At 46.8% G+C, this 21,894-nt stretch overlaps 1 protein-coding gene across 1 annotated transcript in view; it reads left to right on the top strand.

Annotated features, from left to right (window-relative positions):
- Nucleotides 1-21,894, top strand: part of LOC122941326 (gastrula zinc finger protein XlCGF66.1-like) — a 140,842-nt gene that overhangs the window by 102,725 nt on the left and 16,223 nt on the right. The window contains exon 8 of the mRNA XM_044298457.1: nt 9,231-9,539. Coding sequence (XP_044154392.1) covers nt 9,231-9,539 — 309 coding nt within the window. The remainder of the gene's footprint in view (nt 1-9,230; nt 9,540-21,894) is intronic.

Here is a 21,894-nt window from a genome sequence, read left to right as displayed (position 1 = left end):
CTGCCTGGTGATGAACACTGATCAATAATATAGCAAGTTGATTGTGACACGTTTAAGGACTTTCACAGACTCAGATAAAAGCCCCCAAAAAACTGTCACATTAGTGTTCATATTGTCCATGCAGCCGTTATATTACATAAAAGGGGTATTCGAGATTTTCATACATATACACTGTATAGGTCATCAGTATCTGATAGACTGAGTGATAACACGTTTATTGATCAAATGGTCTAGAAGCAGCCCATCCCCATAGAAGTGAATGGGGCTGAGTGTGATACCAAGCACAGCCGCTGTACAAAGTACGGCGCTGACAGGAGCACCTTTGCCTTTTCAAACAGCTGTTTGACCCCCACAGGCATGCTCAACCTGTGGCCCTCCAGCTGTTGCAAAACTACAACTCCCAGCATGCCCGAACAGCCTACAGCTATCAGTCTACAGCAGGGCATTATGGGAGTTGTAGTTTTACAACAGCTGGAGGGCCTCAGGTTGAGCATGCCTGTTGTAGAATATCCTTTTTGGGATCCATACCGGCGAGTTGTGCAATTAATATATGTGACAGAACCATCTGTCTTTGGAATTGTATGGTATGTTATATGAGGGTACCCAGATAGCTATGCCATGGAGCCTGTTCGTGAAATTAAAGACTTTGGCTCCATGTTGATTTTATTGTATTTGTGTAGTCTGAGTGCCATTCACCTAATAATATGCACTCAGACTTGAGCTATCAGGGGATATGTTAAATGTCTGTGTTTACTGTAAAAATTTTGACATTGTATGTTTAACCACCTCAGGACCGCCGTACGCAGGATTGCGTCCTGCCGGCGGTCCTGCTCTTCTGGGTGGACGCATATACGCGTCCTCCCGCGAGAGCCGAGATTTCCTGTGAACGCGCGCGCACAGGCGCGCGCGCTCACAGGAACGGAAGGTAAGCGAGTGGATCTCCAGCATGCCAGCGGCGATCGTTCGCTGGCAGGCTGGAGATCCGAATTTTTTAACCCCTAACAGGTATATTAGACGCTGTTTTCATAACAGCGTCTAATATACCTCCTACCTGGTCCTCTGGTGGTCCCTTTTGTTAGAATCGACCACCAGAGGACTCAGGTAGGTCAGTACAGTCGCACCAAACACCACACTACACTACACCCCCCCCCCCGTCACTTATTAACCCCTTATAAACCCCCGATCACCCATGATCACCCCATATAAACTCCCTGATCACCCCCCTGTCATTGATCACCGCCCTGTCATTGATCACCCCCCTGTCAGGCTCCGTTCAGACGTCCGTATGATTTTTACGGATCCACGGATACATGGATCGGATCCGCAAAAAGCATACGGACGTCTGAATGGAGCCTTACAGGGGGGTGATCAATGACAGGCGGGTGATCACCCATATACACTCCCTGATCACCCCCTGTCATTGATCACCCCCCTGTCATTGATTACTCCCCTGTAAGGCTCCATTCAGACGTCCGCATGATTTTTACGGATCCATGGATACATGGATCGGATCCGCAAAACACATGCGGACGTCTGAATGGAGCCTTACAGGGGGTGATCAATGACAGGCGGGTGATCACCCATATACACTCCCTGATCACCCCCCTGTCATTGATAACCCCCCTGTAAGGCTCCATTCAGACGTCCGCATGCGTTTTGTGGATCCTATCCATGGATCCGTAAAAAATCATGCGGATGTCTGAATGGAGCCTTACAGGGGGGGTGATCAGTGACAGGGGGGTGATCACCCTGATTACCCTGATCACCCCCTGTCATTGATAACCCCCCTGTAAGGCTCCATTCAGACGTTCGCATGCGTTCTGTGGATCCGATCCATGTATCCATGGATCCGTAAAAAATCATGCGGATGTCTGAATGGAGCCTTACAGGGGGGGTGATCAGTGACAGGGGGGTGATCACCCTGATCACCCCCTGTCATTGATAACCCCCCTGTAAGGCTCCATTCAGACGTCCGCATGCGTTCTGTGGATCCGATCCATGTATCCATGGATCCGTAAAAAATCATGCGGATGTCTGAATGGAGCCTTACAGGGGGGGTGATCAGTGACAGGGGGGTGATCACCCTGATCACCCCCTGTCATTGATAACCCCCCTGTAAGGCTCCATTCAGACGTCCGCATGCGTTCTGTGGATCCGATCCATGTATCCATGGATCCGTAAAAAATCATGCGGATGTCTGAATGGAGCCTTACAGGGGGGGTGATCAGTGACAGGGGGGTGATCACCCTGATCACCCCCTGTCATTGATAACCCCCCTGTAAGGCTCCATTCAGACGTCCGCATGCGTTCTGTGGATCCGATCCATGTATCCATGGATCCGTAAAAAATCATGCGGATGTCTGAATGGAGCCTTACAGGGGGGGTGATCAGTGACAGGGGGGTGATCACCCCGATTACCCTGATCACCCCCTGTCATTGATAACCCCCCTGTAAGGCTCCATTCAGACGTCCGCATGCGTTCTGTGGATCCGATCCATGTATCCATGGATCCGTAAAAAATCATGCGGATGTCTGAATGGAGCCTTACAGGGGGGGGTGATCAATGACAGGGGGGTGATCAGGGAGTCTATATGGGTGATCACCCCCCTGTCATTGATCACCCCCCCCCCCCCCCCCCCCTGGTAAGGCTCCATTCAGACATTTTTTTTGGCACAAGTTAGCGGAAATTTTTTGTTTGTTTTTGTTTTTTTCTTACTAAGTCTCATATTCTTTCCAAAATGGGGTCACTTGTGGCGTAGTTATACTGCCCTGGCAATTTAGGGGCCCAAATGTGTAAGAAGAACTTTGCAATCAAAATGTGTAGAAAATGCCCTGCAAAATCCGAAAGGTGCACTTTGGAATATGTGCCCCTTTGCCCACCTTGGCAGCAAAAAAGTGTGACACATCTGGTATCGCCGTACTCAGGAGAAGTTGGGCAATGTGTTTTGGGGTGTCATTTTACATATACCCATGCTGGGTGAGAAAAATATCTTGGTCAAATGCCAACTTTGTATAAAAAAATGGGAAAAGTTGTCTTTTGCCAAGATATTTCTCTCACCCAGCATGGGTATATGTAAAATGACACCCCAAAACACATTCCCCAACTTCTCCTGAGTACGGCGATACCAGATGTGTGACACTTTTATGCTGCCAAGGTGGGCAAAGGGGCACATATTTCAAAGTGCACCTTTCGGATTTCACCGGTCATTTTTTACAGATTTTGATTGCAAAGTACTTCTCACACATATGGGCCCCTAAATTGCCAGGGCAGTATAACTACGCCACAAGTGACCCCATTTTGGAAAGAAGACACCCCAAGGTATTCCGTGAGGGGCATGGCGAGTTCCTAGAATTTTTTATTTTTTGTCGCAAGTTAGTGGAATATGAGACTTTGTAAGGAAAAAAGAAAAAAAAAGAAAAATCATCATTTTCCGCTAACTTGTGACAAAAAATAAAAAATTCTAGGAACTCACCGTGCCCCTCACGGAATACCTTGGGGTGTCTTCTTTCCAAAATGGGGTCACTTGTGGCGTAGTTATACTGCCCTGGCAATTTAGGGGCCCAAATGTGTGAGAAGTACCTTGCAATCAAAATGTGTAAAAAATGGCCTGCAAAATCTGAAAGGTGCACTTTGGAATATGTGCCCCTTTGCCCACCTTGGCAGCAAAAATGTGTGACACATCTGGTATCGCCGTACTCAGGAGAAGTTGGGGAATGTGTTTTGGGGTGTCATTTTACATATACCCATGCTGGATGAGAGAAATATCTTGGCAAAAGACAACTTTTCCAATTTTTTTATACAAAGTTGGCATTTGACCAAGATATTTTTCTCACCCAGCATGGGTATATGTAAAATGACACCCCAAAACACATTCCCCAACTTCTCCTGAGTACGGCGATACCAGATGTGTCACACTTTTTTGCTGCCAAGGTGGGCAAAGGGGCACATATTCCAAAGTGCACCTTTTGGATTTCACCGGTCATTTCTTACACATTTTGATTGCAAAGTTCTTCTCACACATTTGGGCCCCTAAATTGCCAGGGCAGTATAACTACCCCACAAGTGACCCCATTTTGGAAAGAAGACACCCCAAGGTATTCTGTGAGGGGCATGGTGAGTTCCTAGAATTTTTTATTTTTTGTCGCAAGTTAGTTGAATTTGAGACTTTGTAAGAAAAAATAAAAAAAATAAAATCATCATCATTTTCCGCTAACTTGTGACAAAAAATAAAAAGTTCTATGAACTCACTATGCCCATCAGCGAATACCTTAGGGTGTCTACTTTCCGAAATGGGGTCATTTGTGGGGGTTTTCTACTGTTTGGGCATTGTAGAACCTCAGGAATCATGACAGGTGCTCAGAAAGTCAGAGCTGTTTCAAAAAGCGGAAATTCACATTTTTGTACCATAGTTTGTAAATGCTATAACTTTTACCCAAACCATTTTTTTTTTGCCCAAACATTTTTTTTTTATCAAAGACATGTAGAACAATAAATTTGGCGAAAAATTTATATATGGATGTCGTTTTTTTTGCAAAATTTTTCAGCTGAAAGTGAAAAATGACATTTTGATTAATAACAAAAAAAGTAAAAATGCCAGCAGCAATGAAATACCACCCAATGAAAGCTCTATTAGTGAGAAGAAAAGGAGGTAAAATTAATTTGGGTGGTAAGTTGCATGACCGAGCAATAAACGGTGAAAGTAGTGTAGTGCCGAAGTGTAAAAAGTGCTCTGGTCATGAAGGGGGTTTCACCTAGCGGGGCTGAAGTGGTTAAATGGTGATTTCTGTCCTGTTGTCCCCACGTGTGTATTGGCGATTTCCCTTTGTCCTGAGAGATAATTGAATGGCTCCTCGGTTGTCTCCAGAGCAGAGAGGAGGAAACCATGATGCATTGTGGGGATGTATTGTGTCTGTGTATCCTGAATTGCTGCATATCTGTCCTGTGTCACAGTCTTCCATCTGATCCCCTAGGGGAGTGTCCACCAGATGGGGACCTGCATAAATACGGGCGGGTAGCCCTCAGTAAAGGTGATTCTGATTTACCCTCAACACAGAGCTTAGTCTCGTTTTGGGGGGGGGGGGGGGAGGAATTCTTCTAAATGATGGTTTCACCCTCTCCTGCCGAGAGGATCGTAACAATTAGTGGCAAGCAACGGGATGAGTCCCACCGCCCAGAAGGACAGCTACAAATGCAATATGAGGAACTAATTCGGATTACCCTTAAAAAAAAATATTACAACGCCGAGGACGGCCAACAGGTAATCTCAAGAAAAGGGAGATTATTGCTCAACTAGTGGAAATGGATGCAGCGCAAGGAATGGAGAGAGCTAATGTACCCAGCATCCTGGACTTAACACCTGAGGAAATACAATTCAACCGGGCAGTCCAGATAAGGCTGGCACATTTTGGCCCCAACCCTACAGCAGACATTGTGGAATGTGTGCAAGCGGCAGTAGCGGCACACCAGGCACTCCAAGGAAGAGGAGCTGCAGCAGCGGAGGTACCCAATAACAATATTGGAAGGAAGCAGGTACTCTTCGCTGCATTTAAAATTTTTATTGAAGCCGAGGGAGAGATTGATGGGTTCCTGGCTGATTTTGAAAGGCAGTGTGCCTTGCACAGGGTGCACAGGGTGCCCATGGACGAATGGGTCACCATCATCTTCTCTGGGAAACTATCCGGCCAGGCCAGTGAAGCCTTTCGTGCCATCCCAGAAGAGGAAATTACTAGTTACCAGGCTGTGAAGGATGCCCTTTTGGCCAGGTATGCGGTGACCCCAGAAGTATACCGGCGGAGGTTCAGGGAAACCACCAAGCAAGCAGGTGACTCCTATGTGGAGTGGGCATGCCGGGTGCACCGCACAGCAGCCCACTGGATGGCAGGGTGCCACGCCATATCTGGGGAGGAGATATTACAGGTGTTCTTGCTGGAACACTGCTTTGACAAGTTGCCTGCAGAAGTCAGAGAATGGGTCCGGGACCGCAAAGCCTTAACCCTGCCAGAAGCTGCTCGTCTGGCAGACGAGTATACAGATGCCCGTAAACTGGACAATACTATGTCTAGAGCCCCTGCCAGAATGGAGTACAGACCAGCAGCACCCACAGCCACTACTGCCTACCAAGCTCCCGCGCACCGCACTCCAGCTCTGCCTGCAGCAAATGCTTATCCTCAGCAATCCCGGTTCAACTCCCGGAATTATTCGCAACTTATCCGGTGCTTTGGGTGTAAGCAGCTGGGGCACAAGAGACCGGAGTGCCCGCTGAACACCGCTAACCAGGCACAGTCGTGGAGAAGACCAGCCGGCGGAAATCAACACAGCCCTCAGCCTGCTGCTCACTGTATTGCGCAGGAGGAATTTTGGGGCATCCTACACGAGGCAGACCCCATTCAAGCTGCCCACCAGGACAATCGACAGCAGTACCGACAAACAGTTAAGCTGAATGGGAGAGAAGTCAGCGGTTTGCGAGATATGGGTGCCACTATGACTTTGCTCCAAAAGAACTTGGTGTCTGTGCAGCAACACACTGGAGACACTGTGGCCGTAAGGGTAGCAGGGGGTACTGTGTTCCGCCTGCCTGTTGCCCGGGTACACTTGGATTGGGGAGTGGGGGATAGACACGTTGATGTGGGAGTCATGAAGGATTTATCCGCTGATGTCCTCCTTGGGAATGACTTGGTCCCCCTTGTTTCTGCCTAAGTGCCGATGGGTCCTACAGAAGTTAACCTTGTGACTACCCGTGCCCAGACCCGGCCTACTTGCTGCTGAGACCCAGGTGAGACCTTCTTCCCCGACTTGTACCCTAGACCAGGCCCCCGTAGGTTGGGATACCCCAGAGGAGTTTGGGAGGGAGACCCGGGTGGATCCAACCCTTCAGAAATATAGGGCTAAAGCAGATACTAGGGAGGAAGGAGTAGTAGGGGAACGGTATAAGTGGATGGGGGACAGGTTATATAGAACCCCTAAACCTTCCCTGAAAAGTGTGGCTTCTCCGCAGAATCGCCAACTGGTTGTGCCTGCGAAATACCGGCAGGAGATTCTGCGGATTGGCCATGATGTGCAATTAGCTGGACATCTAGGGTCTCGCCGCACAGCCCATAGGATCACTCAGAATTTATTTTGGCCGTATTTTAATCAGGCTGTGCGAATGTATTGTCGTACTTGTGACACATGTCAACGGGTAGGAAAAGCGGGGGGACCACCCAAAAGCTAGGCTTATGTCTATGCCTATTATTGGGGAACCCTTTTTCCGCATAGCCGTTGACATTGTGGGTCCACTGGCCAGGGCTAGTTCATCCGGTAAGAGATATATTCTTACCGTGGTAGACTATGTTACGCGTTATCCAGAGGCAGTAGCGCTGTCTAACATAGAGGCAGAGACGGTTGCTGATGCCCTGGTTAAGATTTTTACCAGAGTGGGGTTCCCTAAGGAGATTCTCTCCGACCAGGGGACCCAATTCACCGCTGTGCTCACCCAGCAGCTGTGGAAGGTGTGCGGCATCAAATCGCTACTTAGCTCACCTTATCACCCACAGACTAACAGTCTCTGCGAGCGCTTTAACGGCACCCTCAAGCAGATGCTGAGGACCTTTACTGACGCTTACAGAGACTGGGAGAGATTCCTGCCTCATCTGTTATTTTCATACAGAGAGGTGCCCCAGGAATCTACTGAGTTCTCTCACTTTGAGTTACTCTATGGGAGAAGGGTCCGTGGACCCCTCGATCTCATTAGAGGGCACTGGGAGGGAGAGACAGAGCAGGAGGGAACCCCCATAGTGCCATATGTCCTGGAACTCCGGGACCACATGGAGAGACTACCTCTGATGGTAAGGGAGAATCTCCAGGTGGCCCAGGGGAGACAGAAGAGGTGGTACGATCGGGGTGCCCGGCAGCGTGTCTTCCAGGTTGTACAAAAAGTTTTGGTGCTCAAACCTGTGAAGACAGATAAGATGCAAGCATCTTGGCAGGGCCCGTATAAAGTGTTAGCTCAGGTATGTGATACTACCTACGTTATAGCCAGCTGTGCCGATGAAAGGATCCAGCGATCCTTTTATGTGAACATGCTCAAGGAGTATCAGGAGAGACCAGAAGATGTCGCTGCAGTGTGTGCCCCTGCTGCAGATGACCCAGAGAATTTACCCCTACCAGACTTGTTAGAAAAGGACCCCCAGACTGATCTTACTGCCCTAGTACAGCTAGGGGACCGGTTAAACCCCACAGAGAAGGTACAGGCCAGACAGCTTCTGTGGGAAAAGCAGGTGACGTTCTCCCAAGAACCCGGTTACACTACCCTAGCTGTACATAAGGTAGAGACCCCTGGACAGAACCCCTTACGACAGCCCCCCTACCGTATCCCTGAAGCATTCCTTCTCGGACTGCGGAAGGAGATACAGGAGATGACCCAGCTTGGGGTCATCGAACACTCCGATAGCCCGTGGTCCTCGCTGGTAGTCCTGGTGCCTAAGAAAGATGGTACTACCCGGTTTTGTGTGGACTAAAGGCGGCTCAACGAGCGGACAACCAGTGACGCCTACCCGATCCCCCGGGTAGACGAATTATTAGACCGTATTGCCAGGGGACGTTATCTCACCACCATAGACCTGAGTAAGGGCTATTGGCAGATTCCCCTGGCTGAGGATGCTATCCGCAAGTCGGAATTTGTCACGCCGTTTGGCCTGTACTAGTTTAAGGTCATGCCATTTTGGATGAAAAATGCCCCAGCTACCTTCCAGCGTATGGTGGATACACTCCTCGATGGCTTCCAGGAATTTGCATGTGCATACCTGGACGACATTGCGATCTACAGTGAGTCCTGGGAGGAACACCTGGTCCATGCAGGGGTGGTGCTGGATAAAATTCGGGCCGCTGGTCTGACATTGAAGCCAGAGAAGTGCCATCTAGGTATGGCAGAAGTGCAATACCTAGGTCAGAGTGGGGTGTGGGAACCAGAGACCAGAGCCAGCCAAGGTAGAGGCAGTGGCTAACTGGCCCCCACCAACCACTAAGACTCAGGTGTTAGCCTTCTTCGGGGACAGTCGGGTACTACTGACGCTTTGTCCCTGACTACAGCGCTATTGCTAAGCCACTGACTGACCTGACTAAAAATAATCTTCCTAAGCAGGTCCTGTGGCCTCCGGCGTGTGAAGCCACGTTTCAGGCACTAAAGCAAGCTCTTGTGAATGCTCCTGTCTTGGCTGTCCTGTCCCTAACAAACGCTTTCTTGTTCATACAGATGCTTCCATGTATGGACTGGGGGCTGTGCTGAGCCAAGTCGGGGAGGATGGAGGAGAGCACCCTGTCGCATACCTCAATAGAAAGTTACTACCTTGGGGAGTGAGCTATGCGGCAGTGGAGAAAGAATGCTTGGCCCTGGTCTGGGCCCTAAAGAAGTTGAGTCCCTATCTGTACGGGCAGGAATTTTCCCTTGTAACTGACCCCAACCCATTGGTCTGGCTTAACCAGGTCTCTACGGATAATGGCAGGTTGCTACGCTGGAGCTTAGCCGTGCAACCATACAACTTTACCGTCAGTTACAGACCCGGTAAGTACAACGGCAATGCTGATGGGTTGTCCCGATAAACAGACCTCACTCCGGCTTCTTAGTTCCGATTATCCCCAAGTTGACCCGAAAAGGGTCATGCCGGGTCTACCGGAGTGTCCCACAAGGAGGGAGCCGTGTGACAGAACCATATGTCTTTGGAATTGTATTGTATGTTATGTGAGGGTACCCAGATAGCTATGCCATGGAGCCTGTTCGTGAAATTAAAGACTTTGGCTCCATGTTGATTTTATTGTATTCATGTAGTCTAAGTGCCATTCACCTAATAATATGTACTCAGACTTGAGCTATCTGGGGATATGTTAAATGTCTGTGTTTACTGTAAAGGTTGTGACATTGTATGTTTAAATGGTGATTTCTGTCCTGTTGTCCCCACCTGTGTATTGGCGATTTCCCTTTGTCCTGAGAGATAATTGAATTGCTCCTCGGTTGTCTCCAGGGCAGAGAGGAGGAAACCATGATGCATTGTGGGGATGTATTGTGTCTGTGTATCCTGAATTGCTGCATGTCTGTCCTGTGTCAGTCTTCCATCTGATCCACTAGGGGAGTGTCCACCAGATGGGGACCTGCTTAAATACGGGCGGGTAGCCCTCAGTAAAGGTGATTCTGATTTACCCTCAACACAGAGCTTGGTCTAGTTTTTTGGGGGGGAGGGGATGTTCTTCTAAACGGCAGTTTCACCGTTTCCTGCCGAGAGGATATATAATATTAGCTGTGACATGAATATCATTTTAAGTAAATTACAGTGGCCAATTTCCAGAAGGGGCAGTTTGCACCAAACATTAGTTTTGACTACAAATTTAGCAATTAGAGGCTCTAAATTCAGTTTTATGTATTCAGCTGATATTAGTGTTATCATCACCTCTAGGTATTTGAAGTTAGTGGTCAGCTGTAGGGGTATACAGGCGAGGTCTAATTGTGGTGGGGTAGGATCCAATGGGAGAATTGTGGACTTGTCCCAGTTTGTTCTTAGTCCAGAATATTTACCAAAATCAACAATCTCATTCATTATAGGGTCTATAGATTTCTGTAAATCTTCCACATATAGTAATAAGTTGTCTGCGTATAACGAGACTTTCTTCCCGGGGACCTACTGGAAATCCCTTTCAGTCTGGGGAAGTACGTAGAAGGCAAGCTAGGGGCTCAATTGCTATCACAAACAGTAGGGGGGGGGGACAAGGGTCAACCCTGTTGCGTGCCCCTATGTAAAGGAAATTGATCGGAAAATATCCCGTTCGCTCTGATCCTTGCTAGCGGGGAGTTATACAGTAATTTGACCCAGCAGACAAACCCCCATCCAAAGCCCATGACTTCCAAAACTTCCCATAGGTATTCCCATTCTACTCTATCGAAAGCCTTGGCAGCATCTAAGGATATTATTGCGCGGCATCCCCCGGAATTTAACGGTCTCTGGAGATTCAGAAACAGTCGACGGAGATTACTGGCTGTGCTCCTATCTGGCATGAAGCCAGCCTGATCCTTATGTATCAAAGGAGAGAAAGGCTACTGCGTAGCCGAAACGTCATATTTGTGTGTGCACTCTTGGTCCCTAATAAAAGTCACACTGGATATGCTACTGTGAAATCTTCTGTTATCTACCTATATACATGGGATGGCGTTGGATTGGCAGTTCCATCACGGCTGATGCATTCCGAACAGTCAGAAGGTCCATTTTGTGCTGCTCCACAACTACTCTTTATTACTGCTATGTATCAAAGGAGTGATTACCTTATTAAGCCGATTGGCCAGTATTTTAGCTAGAAGTTTCACATCATTTGATAGAAGAGAAATAGGTCTGTAAGAATCAGGTCTTACTGGGTCCTTGTTGGGCTTCGGAACAACCACTACTATCGCCTCCCTCACAGATGCAGGTAATTTCCAAATTCGTAGCGCATCATTAAAGGTACAGCAATTAGAAGCAAGTGGTCAAATTAAAACTTAACTTTTAATATACAGTGGTTATGAAAAATGGCCCCAGAATAGGAAAATATACAATTACAACAATAAATAAGCACCCCACAGGTGATTGTGGTACTGGGTAGCCAGGACACGCTTAAAAGCGAAGGTGCTTTACTGAATTACTGAATTGTCCACTGAGTGTTCCCCATCCATGGTTCTATCTTTTCCAAAACTCAATTCTATGTGAATGGGTGAATGATCAGAGAGGCAGCGCGGTAGGTATTCTATAACAGAGGTATATGGCAATGCTTCTAGAGACTCAATGGGTAAATCTATTCTGGACAGGGAATTATGAGACACAGAAAAACAGGAGTATTGCCATTCCTGGGGGAATCTGATTCTCCACAGGTCATGCAGGTTCAGTTCTCTGAGTAGCTTCGCCAATGAGATCTCCCCAGCATTTGTTAGGTTATGAGGTGACGGAAACTTATCCACAGAAGGATCTAGATATTTGTTAAAATCACCCATCGTTAGAATTGGCACCTGTGGACCTTGAGCTACCCATGACATTACCTCTTTTATTGCGCCGCAGGAATATGGCGGTGGGATGTACAGTCGTGGCCAAAAGTTTTGAGAATTACATAAATATTGGAAATTGGAAAAGTTGCTGCTTAAGTTTTTATAATAGCAATTTGCATATACTCCAGAATGTTATGAAGAGTGATCAGATGAATTGCATAGTCCTTCTTTCCCATGAAAATTAACTTAATCACCCAAAAACTTTCCACTGCATTTCATTGCTGTCATTAAAGGACCTGCTGAGATCATTTCAGTAATCGTCTTGTTAACTCAGGTGAGAATGTTGACGAGCACAATGCTGGAGATCATTATGTCAGGCTGATCGGGTTAAAATGGCAGACTTGACCTGTTAAAAGGAGGGTGATGCTTGAAATCATTGTTCTTCCATTGTTAACCATGGTGACCTGCAAAGAAACGCATGCAGCCATCATTGCGTTGCATAAAATGGCTTCACAGGCAAGGATATTGTGGCTACTAAGATTGCTCCTCAATCAACAATTTATAGGATCATCAAGAACGTCAAGGAAAGAGGTTCAATTCTTGTTAAGAAGGCTTCAGGGCATCCAAGAAAGTCCAGCAAGTGCCAGGATTGTCTCCTAAAGAGGATTCTGCTGCGGAATCGGAGTGCCACCAGTGCAGAGCTTGCTCAGGAATGGCAGCAGGCAGGTGTGAGCGCATCTGCACGCACAGTGAGGAGAAGACTTTTGGAAGATGGCCTGGTGTCAAGAACGGCACCAAAGAAGCCACTTCTCTCCAAAAAAAACCTCAGGGACAGATTGATCTTCTGCAGAAAATATGGTGAATGTACTGCTGAGGACTGGGGCAAAGTCATATTCTCTGATGAAGCCTCTTTGCGATTGTTTGGGGCATCAGGAAAAACTACTAAAGTCATTGTTAGAAGGTGGCACCAGATTGCTACTCCGGAGCACTGTGGTGACAATAGAAAAATGGGCTCTCAACAATTAGGAAACATTATACTTATCCGCCCGTCTCCAGAGTCCTCTAGGTTTCCCTCGGTGAAGTCCCAGGCGTGCCATTTTCCACTTTTCTATCAAACGTTTTCGTAACTTTCGGAGGAAGGGGATTTAGTTTGTTCAATCCAACGGTTGGCGTCCTCCGGGGATTCGAAGAAGTGGGTCTTTCCTTTAAACACTACTCGGAGCTTTCAGGGATATAGCATGGAGTACTGTATATTCTGTGATCCTAGGCGCCATTTTAACATCCAGGAATCGTGCACGGCGTCTCTGCACCTCTGCTGAAAAGTCAGGAAAGATAGAAACTTTATGTCCAGCAATATATAGATTCTGGTGCGCCCTTGCTTTGCGGAGAATGGTATCTCTATCTTGAAAATATAAAATCCTCATTAACAATGGTGTAGGAGGGCTGCCCGGTGGTGGTGGGCAAAACGGCACTCTGTGCGCCCTCTTTATAGCAAAGAAGGGAGATGGCGAGTCTTTCCCAAATATCTTTCTAAACCAATCCTCAAAGAATTGGACAGCATGGGGCAATTCAGCTTTTTCAGGGACCCCTAAAATGCGAAGGTTATTTCGTTACGATCTGTTTTCCAAGTCCTCCATTTTACTTATTAGGAGAGTGATGTTGTGTATTACTTTAGCCAGATCACGTTTTATAGGGGAGACTTGTCTTCCAGTTGGATTTCTCGCCCCTCCGCTTCAGTGATTCTTTCATTAGCTTTCCTGATATCTTGTCTAATAAAGGACACATTTTCTTGGAGGGACCCAATGGATGTGTTAAGGGTCATCAGAACTGCACTACATTGGTGCACAGCCGCATATATGTCCTTGATAGTAGGATCGGTCAGCAGTGGCAGTGTGGGGATAGAGGGTTGTACATGGGCATTGTGCAGGGAGCCCCACTTCACTTGTCTTCAACTCCTCCACGTGGGATCCGCTATCTTGGGAGCAGGAGCCTAGCTCTGCTGAATGATCTGCCGGGTCTGCCGCTTGTTCCGCCATCGTCCCAGGCAGAGTGCCCTCTTTTACAGGGTCCTCTTTTGTGGGGGGGACGTGGGCATATTGCTCCAGGCGCGGTGCAACCTCCGCCACTTTAGTAGATGCTGCAGCGCCATGTTGTTTTGCCGGGGTCGGTCCTGACGCCTCCTTTTCTTTTCTGGCCGAGTGTGTCATACTGGTCTGGGGTCACATAGAAGTTTTCCTTAGGATATTAGTGGTGCCTGGCTGTTTAATTGACCAAAGCTACAGGATGGTGAAGGTTTTTCCCAAGCGCTGCCCGGGAGCTCCAGCACACACGTCCTCCTACATTGCCGGCCACGTCCCGACCCCCAAAATGTTTAATGACATTTCCTTTATGACCATCTTTATCAGGGCAGGAGGGGAATTAGATTACCCATCAGATAAAAGGGCCTTCATTCCCCAGCTTATTTAACCTGTACATCAAGCAACATGGACATATTTAATTTTAAAGAGGAGCTTTCATGGGATTATGTGTATGGTATGCTTACAGATAGTGCGGCCCCCTACAGACGCACGTGCTTCCCTCCCACCCCCAAAATACACTGCGTGCAGAATTATTAGGCAAATGAGTATTTTGACCACATCATCCTCTTTATGCATGTTGTCTTACTCCAAGCTGTATAGGCTCGAAAGCCTACTACCAATTAAGCATAATAGGTGATGTGCATCTCTGTAATGAGAAGGGGTGTGGTCTAATGACATCAACACCCTATATCAGGTGTGCATAATTATTACGCAACTTCCTTTCCTTTGGCAAAATGGGTCAAAAGAAGGACTTGACAGGCTCAGAAAAGTCAAAAATAGTGAGATATCTTGCAGAGGGATGCAGCACTCTTAAAATTGCAAAGCTTCTGAAGCGTTATCATCGAACAATCAAGCGTTTCATTCAAAATAGTCAACAGGGTCGCAAGAAGCGTGTGGAAAAACCAAGGCGCAAAATAACTGCCCATGAACTGAAAAAAGTCAAGCGTGCAGCTGCCAAGATGCCACTTGCCACCAGTTTGGCCATATTTCAGAGCTGCAACATCACTGGACTGCCCAAAAGCACAAGGTGTGCAATACTCAGAGACATGGCCAAGGTAAGAAAGGCTGAAAGACAACCACCACTGAACAAGACACACAAGCTGAAACGTCAAGACTGGGCCAAGAAATATCTCAAGACTGATTTTTCTAAGGTTTTATGGACTGATGAAATGAGAGTGAGTCTTGATGGGCCCGAGGCTGGATTGGTAAAGGGCAGAGAGCTCCAGTCCGACTCAGATGCCAGCAAGGTGGAGGTGGAGTACTGGTTTTGGGCTGGTATCATCAAAGATGAGCTTGTGGGGCCTTTTCGGGTTGAGGATGGAGTCAAGCTCAACTCCCAGTCCTACTGCCAGTTTCTGGAAGACACCTTCTTCAAGCAGTGGTACAGGAAGAAGTCTGCATCCTTCAAGAAAAACATGATTTTCATGCAGGACAATGCTCCATCACACGCGTCCAAGTACTCCACAGCGTGGCTGGCAAGAAAGGGTATAAAAGAAGAAAATCTAATGACATGGCCTCCTTGTTCACCTGATCTGAACCCCATTGAGAACCTGTGGTCCATCATCAAATGTGAGATTTACAAGGAGGGAAAACAGTACACCTCTCTGAACAGTGTCTGGGAGGCTGTGGTTGCTGCTGCACGCAATGTTGATGGTGAACAGATCAAAACACTGACAGAATCCATGGATGGCAGGCTTTTGAGTGTCCTTGCAAAGAAAGGTGGCTATATTGGTCACTGATTTGTTTTTGTTTTGTTTTTGAATGTCAGAAATGTATATTTGTGAATGTTGAGATGTTATATTGGTTTCACTGGTAAAAATAAATAATTGAAATGGGTATATATTAGTTTTTTGTTAAGTTGCCTAATAATTATGCGCAGTAATAGTCACCTGCACACACAGATATCCCCCTAAAATAGCTAAAACTAAAAACAAACTAAAAACTACTTCCAAAAATATTCAGCTTTGATATTAATGAGTTTTTTGGGTTCATTGAGAACATGGTTGTTGTTCAATAATAAAATTAATCCTCAAAAATACAATTTGCCTAATAATTCTGCACTCCCTGTACGCCTGTTTTGCTGTTGTGTCCTCTGCTGTTTTTAGCGCTTGATATGTTAACTTAGACTATCGGTATTGGGAGGAGGAAACATTTAATTTTCTCAATGGGCGTCTCCTTCTCCCTGGTTGTGACTCTGTCCAATTGCATCGGACCGCGTCACAGCCAGGGAGAAAGTGAGCGTTTTTTTTCTCCCTGACGGATGCTCTCCGCTGCGATTGGACAGTGTCACAACCAGAAAGAAGGAGATTCCTACTGAGAAAACTAAATGTCTCCTCCTCCCAGTACCAATGGTCTAAGTTAATATATAATGCGCTAAAAACAGAGGAGAAACAGAAGCCAAACGGAGTGGTATTTTTAGAAAAAATAAATAAAAATGCATCTGTAGGGGCCACACTATCTGGTAAGCATACCAGTTTGTAACCCATAATCCCATGAATAGTCCTTTTTTAAATTAATGCAATTCTCCTAGGGAAAGATTTGTCAGATGGATCATTTCATTTTCCAAAGGAACTCTGATAAATGAAAGGTGGAATCTGATTGGTTGCCATCAGCAACCTAAGGCAGTTTCCCTTTGCGGCAGTTTTAATAAATTACCCACTTAATGTATAGATCTGGAACTGGCCTATGCATAATGAACACAATATAGATTTTTAGATATGTAGGTATCTTGTATATCTTTATATTTTGTACTTAAATTATTTGCTCTTGCAGCAGATTGGGCAGTTTTCTCAACCCCTTGCAGTTTTATGTATCTAAACAAGTTGTATATATTTACATGTCTGACAAAGCAACCTATACGGGATTGAAATGGGTTGCCTGTTATGTCTAAAACAAGTATTTACACTAAGGGTGCTTTCACACTTGCGGCAGGGGATTCCGGCAGGCAGTTCCGTCGCCGGAACTGCCTGCAGAATCCGGCAAAATGTATGCAAACTGATGGCATTTGTCAGATGGATCAGGATCCTGATCCATATGACAAATGCATTGAAATGCCGGTGTCATCCGGAAAAGTGGATCCAGCATTTATTTTTCACATTATTTGCAGTCTGAGCATGCGCAGACCGCAATGCCGGATCAGTTTTGCCTGAACAATCGGCATTAATGCATTTCAATGGGAAAAACTGCTGGATCCGGCAAGTGTTCCAGAATTTTGGACAGAGATAAAACCGCAGCATGCTGCGGTATTATCTCCTTTCTGAAAAGGCAAAAAGACTAAACTGAAGACATCCGGATGCATACTGAACGGATTGCTCTTCATTCAGAATGCATTAGGATAAAACCGATCTGTTTTTTTCGGGTATTGAGCCCCTAGGACGGATCTTAATGCTGGAAAAGAATAAGGCTAGTGTGAAATTACCCTAAGCCACCACGACAGGGGAGACGGCGTGTAGTATAATGAAGACAAGTTAAGGTGGTCCCAGTTAATCTTAGTTGGCAGCAAGGTTATTTTATGGTTCAACTCCACCGAATCTGAAGTGGGATGCCTAGAAAAAAGTAAGCAAAGTTCTTTGTATGCAGAGGAAGTTATCTGCATGAGGGGCAGGTAGCACCTCTATTTAGTCTATAAATCCTTATATCATGCGCCTTGTTTCTCTTTCTCGCTTTCTTTCTAATATATAAATTGTTTTTTGGTTTAAATTTATATATTTTTTTTAAATTAGGGTACACTCCAAAAGAGTGTGAAATATCCACAATACAACAATGAGCAATTGCGCAGTAGTATAACAATGGCTGGTTAAGGCCGGTATACATGTCTATTCTGCACAAGGTATGAACAAGTCCTGTGGGATCCATGCTTGGCTCATTTTAATGAACATGAGCTTGTCCACATTGGCTGTGGACAGGCAGCTGCGCATGTCTGTGATAACGCCCCCTGCCATGCTAAACACATGTTCAGACAATACACTGGCTGCAGGGCAGGCCAGCACCTCCAAGGTGTAAAGGGCAAGCTCAGGCCATGTGCCCAATTTGGAGACCCAGAAGTTGAAGGGGGCAGACCCATCATTCAGTACGTGTAGGCGTGTGCATACATACTGCTCCACCATGTTGCTGAAATTCTGCCTCCTGCTAAGACGTTCCATATCAGCTGGTGGTGCTGGTTGTTGTGGCGTGCTGAAAAGCTTTTCCACATTTTGGCAACGCTAACCCTGCCTTCTGAGGTGCTGGTGGTGGCCCAGCTGCATTGGCAACCTCTTCCTACTCCTCCTCCTCTGCCTTCGCCTTGTGCTTCCACTGTGCCCCCGCTGTCAGGTGGGAAATGCCACCAGCAGCGCGTCTACCAGCGTTCTCTTGTACTCGCGCATCTTACAATCACGCTCCAGTGATGGAATTAAGGACGGTACGTTGTCCTTGTAACAGGGATCCAGTAGCATATCAGTTGGCACATATGTTTCGTCATCATCCGATCCGAGATGTACTGCGGTGGTCCTCCCATGTACTCATCTTGAAGCATAAGTGTTTGGGCATCGGTGGGAAACCCTGCTAACAGAGTCATCAAAAAGCAGAAGAAACTGCAGCATGACTTGGGGCTCAGACTGCTTGGCTGATTTTCAAGGGGGTGAGGTGAAAGACTGAAGGACATCGGCTGCAGGTGTGTCACCGCCAGTTCTATGAGAAGGTCTGACAGACGTTCTTCTCTACCTCTTGTATGACGTTCTTTGTTTTGGGTTCACTTTGTCATCTCCTTTCCTTCTGCCAGGTGTCACTTATTTAGACTAATCGTCTTACTTTATATTCCCTCCCATACTGCCTCACTTTGCGGTTTATACTACTTCCTGGATTTCAAGACTCAACGGGACCACCTATGTCAGGTATTGCTGATTCTGCGGGAGAGTAAATTGTACACTAAACTGGAAGAATGTGTGTTTGCGGTTCCAGAGATTCAATTTCTTGGTTTTCTTCTCTCCGCTTCTGGTTTTCGCATGGACCCTGAGAAGGTTCGCGCTGTGCTTGATTGGGAGCTGAGAATCAGAAGACGCTGATGCGGTTGTTGGGTTTTGCTAATTATTACACAAAGTTAATTTTGAATTATTCCTCTGTTGTTAAGCCACTCACTGATATCACTAAAAAGGGGGTGGATTTTTCCTTGTGGTCGGTAGATGCCCTTAAAGCCTTTTCTAGTTTTAAAGAGTGTTTTGCTTCCGCTTCCATTTTGGTACAACCTGATGTCTTTCTACCTTTTATTCTTGAGGTGGATGCTTCTGAGGTGGGTGTGGGTGCGGTCTTATCTCAGGGTCCCTCTCCTGCCAAATGGCGACTGCGTGCCTTTTTCTCAAGGAAACTCTCCTCTGCAGAGAGAAATTACGATGTGGGAGATAGGGAGTTGTTGGCCATTAAATTAGCTTTTGAGGAATGGCGCCATTTGTTAGAGGGAGCCAGACACCCTATTACCGTGTTTACCGACCAAAAGAATCTGGCCTACTTGGAATCGGCCAAGTGTCTGAACCAGAGATAGGCCAGGTGGTCTTTGTTCTTTTCTAGGTTTAATTTTGTTGTTACGTTCTGCCCTGGGGTTAAAAATGTGAAGGCGGGTGCCCTGTCATGTTGTTTTCCTGGAGGGGGGAACTTTGAAGACCCGGGTCCCATTTTGGCTGATGGGGTGGTCGTGTCTGCTCTTTATCCTGATTTGGAGTCAGAGGTTCAGGCAGCCCAGGCAGAGGCTCCTGATCTTTGTCCTCCTGGGAGGTTGTTTGTGCCTCTTGCTTTACGACACAAGGTTTTTAAGGAGCACCATGATACTGTCCTTGCTGGGCACCCGGGGAGTAGAGCCACAGTGGATCTCATTGCTCGGAGATTCTGGTGGCCGGCTCTTCGTAAGACGGTTGAGGGTTTTGTGGCAGGCTGCAAGACCTGCACTCGTGCCAAGGTCCCTCATTCGCGCCCATTGGGTTCTCTCCTGCTGTTACCCATTCCTTCCCATCATTGGACGCATCTGTCCATGGACTTCATTATGGACCTGCCTCGTTCCTCGGGGAAGACTGTGATTCTGGTGGTAGTGGACCGTTTTAGCAAAATGGCGCATTTCATTCCCTTTCCTGGGTTACCCAATGCTAAGACGCTGGCGCAAGCGTTTGTTGATCACATTGTTAAATTGCATGGCATTACTTCAGACATCGTTTCTGATAGGGGCACGCAGTTTGTTTCCAGATTCTGGAAGGCTTTCTGTTCTCGCTTGGGGGTTCGGTTGTCGTTCTCTTCTGCTTTTCACCAGCAGTCGAATGGTCAGACCGAACGCGTCAATCAGAATCTGGAGACATATCTGCGCTGTTTTGTGGTGGAGAATCAAGGAGGATTGGTATTCTTTTTTGTCCCTTGCTGAGTTTGCTTTTAAATAACCGTCGCCAGGAGTCCTCTGATAAGTCACCATTTTTTGGTGCATATGGGTTTCATCAGCAGTTTGGGACATTCTCTGGAGAGGGGTCTTCTGGTTTACCTGATGAGGAGAGATTTTCCTCGTCTTTGTCATTTATTTGGCAAAAGATTCAGGGTAATCTGAAGAGGATGAGTGAGAGATATAAGCGTGTGGCAGATAAGAGACGTGTGCCTGGTCCAGACCTGAATATGGGTGATCTGGTGTGGTTGTCTACAAAGAATATAAAACTGAAGGTTGCCTTCCGTCTTGATCTTCCTCAGACTTGGAAGATCCATAATGTTTTTCACAGGTCCCTATTAAAACCTTACGTCCAACCCAGTGTACCCTCCTATTTGCCTCCTTGTCCGATTTTTGTTGATGGAATTTCAGGTCTCTAGGATTGTGGATTCTCGCATTATCCACGGTTCTCTTCAGTACCTCATTCATTGGGAGGGTTATAGTCCTGAGGAGAGGATGTGGGTCCCAGTGGCGAACATTAAGGCCACTCGTCTCATCAGGGCTTTCCATAGGTCTCATCCTGAGAAGGTGGGCTCTGAGTGTCCTGAGTACACCCGTAGAGGGAGGGGTACTGTCACCGCCAGTTCTGTGAGAAGGTCTGACAGACGTTCTTCTCTACCTCTTGTATGACGTTCTTTGTTTTGGTTTCACTTTGTCATCTCCTTTCCTTCTGCCAGGTGTCACTTATTTAGACTAATCGTCTTACTTTATATTCCCTCCCATACTGCCTCACTTTGTGGTTTATACTACTTCCTGGATGAAGTGTTTACTTCTAGAGGATGCTGCTGCTGTTTGCTCAGATAAGTCTTTTCCTTTATTGTGTTTCCTTGCTGCCTTGATTCTAGGTGACCCTGGCTTCGTCCTTATTAAGTGCAGGGAGCCGGGGGTCGTGTCCCCTCACTATTATAGGGTTTTCAGGTGTCACACAGTCTTAGGTACATGGGCATGCAATGGTCTACCATTGGTACCCTTGCATGTGCATAGCAGTCCGGGAGAGCTCTTAGGGTTTTAAGATGCTCCTTAGTTTGGGATCAAGCCAGTCGCTCGCTTATTTAATAGTTCCAGCTATCTGCAACTTCACCCGTGACAAGGTGCCAACTCTGATCTTTCAGCAGGAGACTGTGTGGGACACGATGTAAAGGAACTGGAGGCACTGTCAGCAAACCAATCTACTATCACCTGTACTTGTTCTGGCCTCACCATTATTCGTAGAGCCGCATTAGGCCCGACCAAATACCGCTGAAGGTTCTGTCTCCTACTCGCACCTGAGGAAGGTGTTTCACTTATGCATGTAGCTGGCACAGATCAACCACGTCCTCTCCCTGCAATAGGAGCTCCACCAGCAGCACCACGACCGGGCCATGTCCCTTATTTGACGCTCTCCTCATACTTCTCAAATTTAGGATCTTGC

This window comes from Bufo gargarizans, chromosome 6 (genome assembly GCF_014858855.1).
Source record: "Bufo gargarizans isolate SCDJY-AF-19 chromosome 6, ASM1485885v1, whole genome shotgun sequence".
NCBI classification, from domain to species: domain Eukaryota; kingdom Metazoa; phylum Chordata; class Amphibia; order Anura; family Bufonidae; genus Bufo; species Bufo gargarizans.
This window is presented reverse-complemented; position numbering and strand designations above follow the sequence as displayed.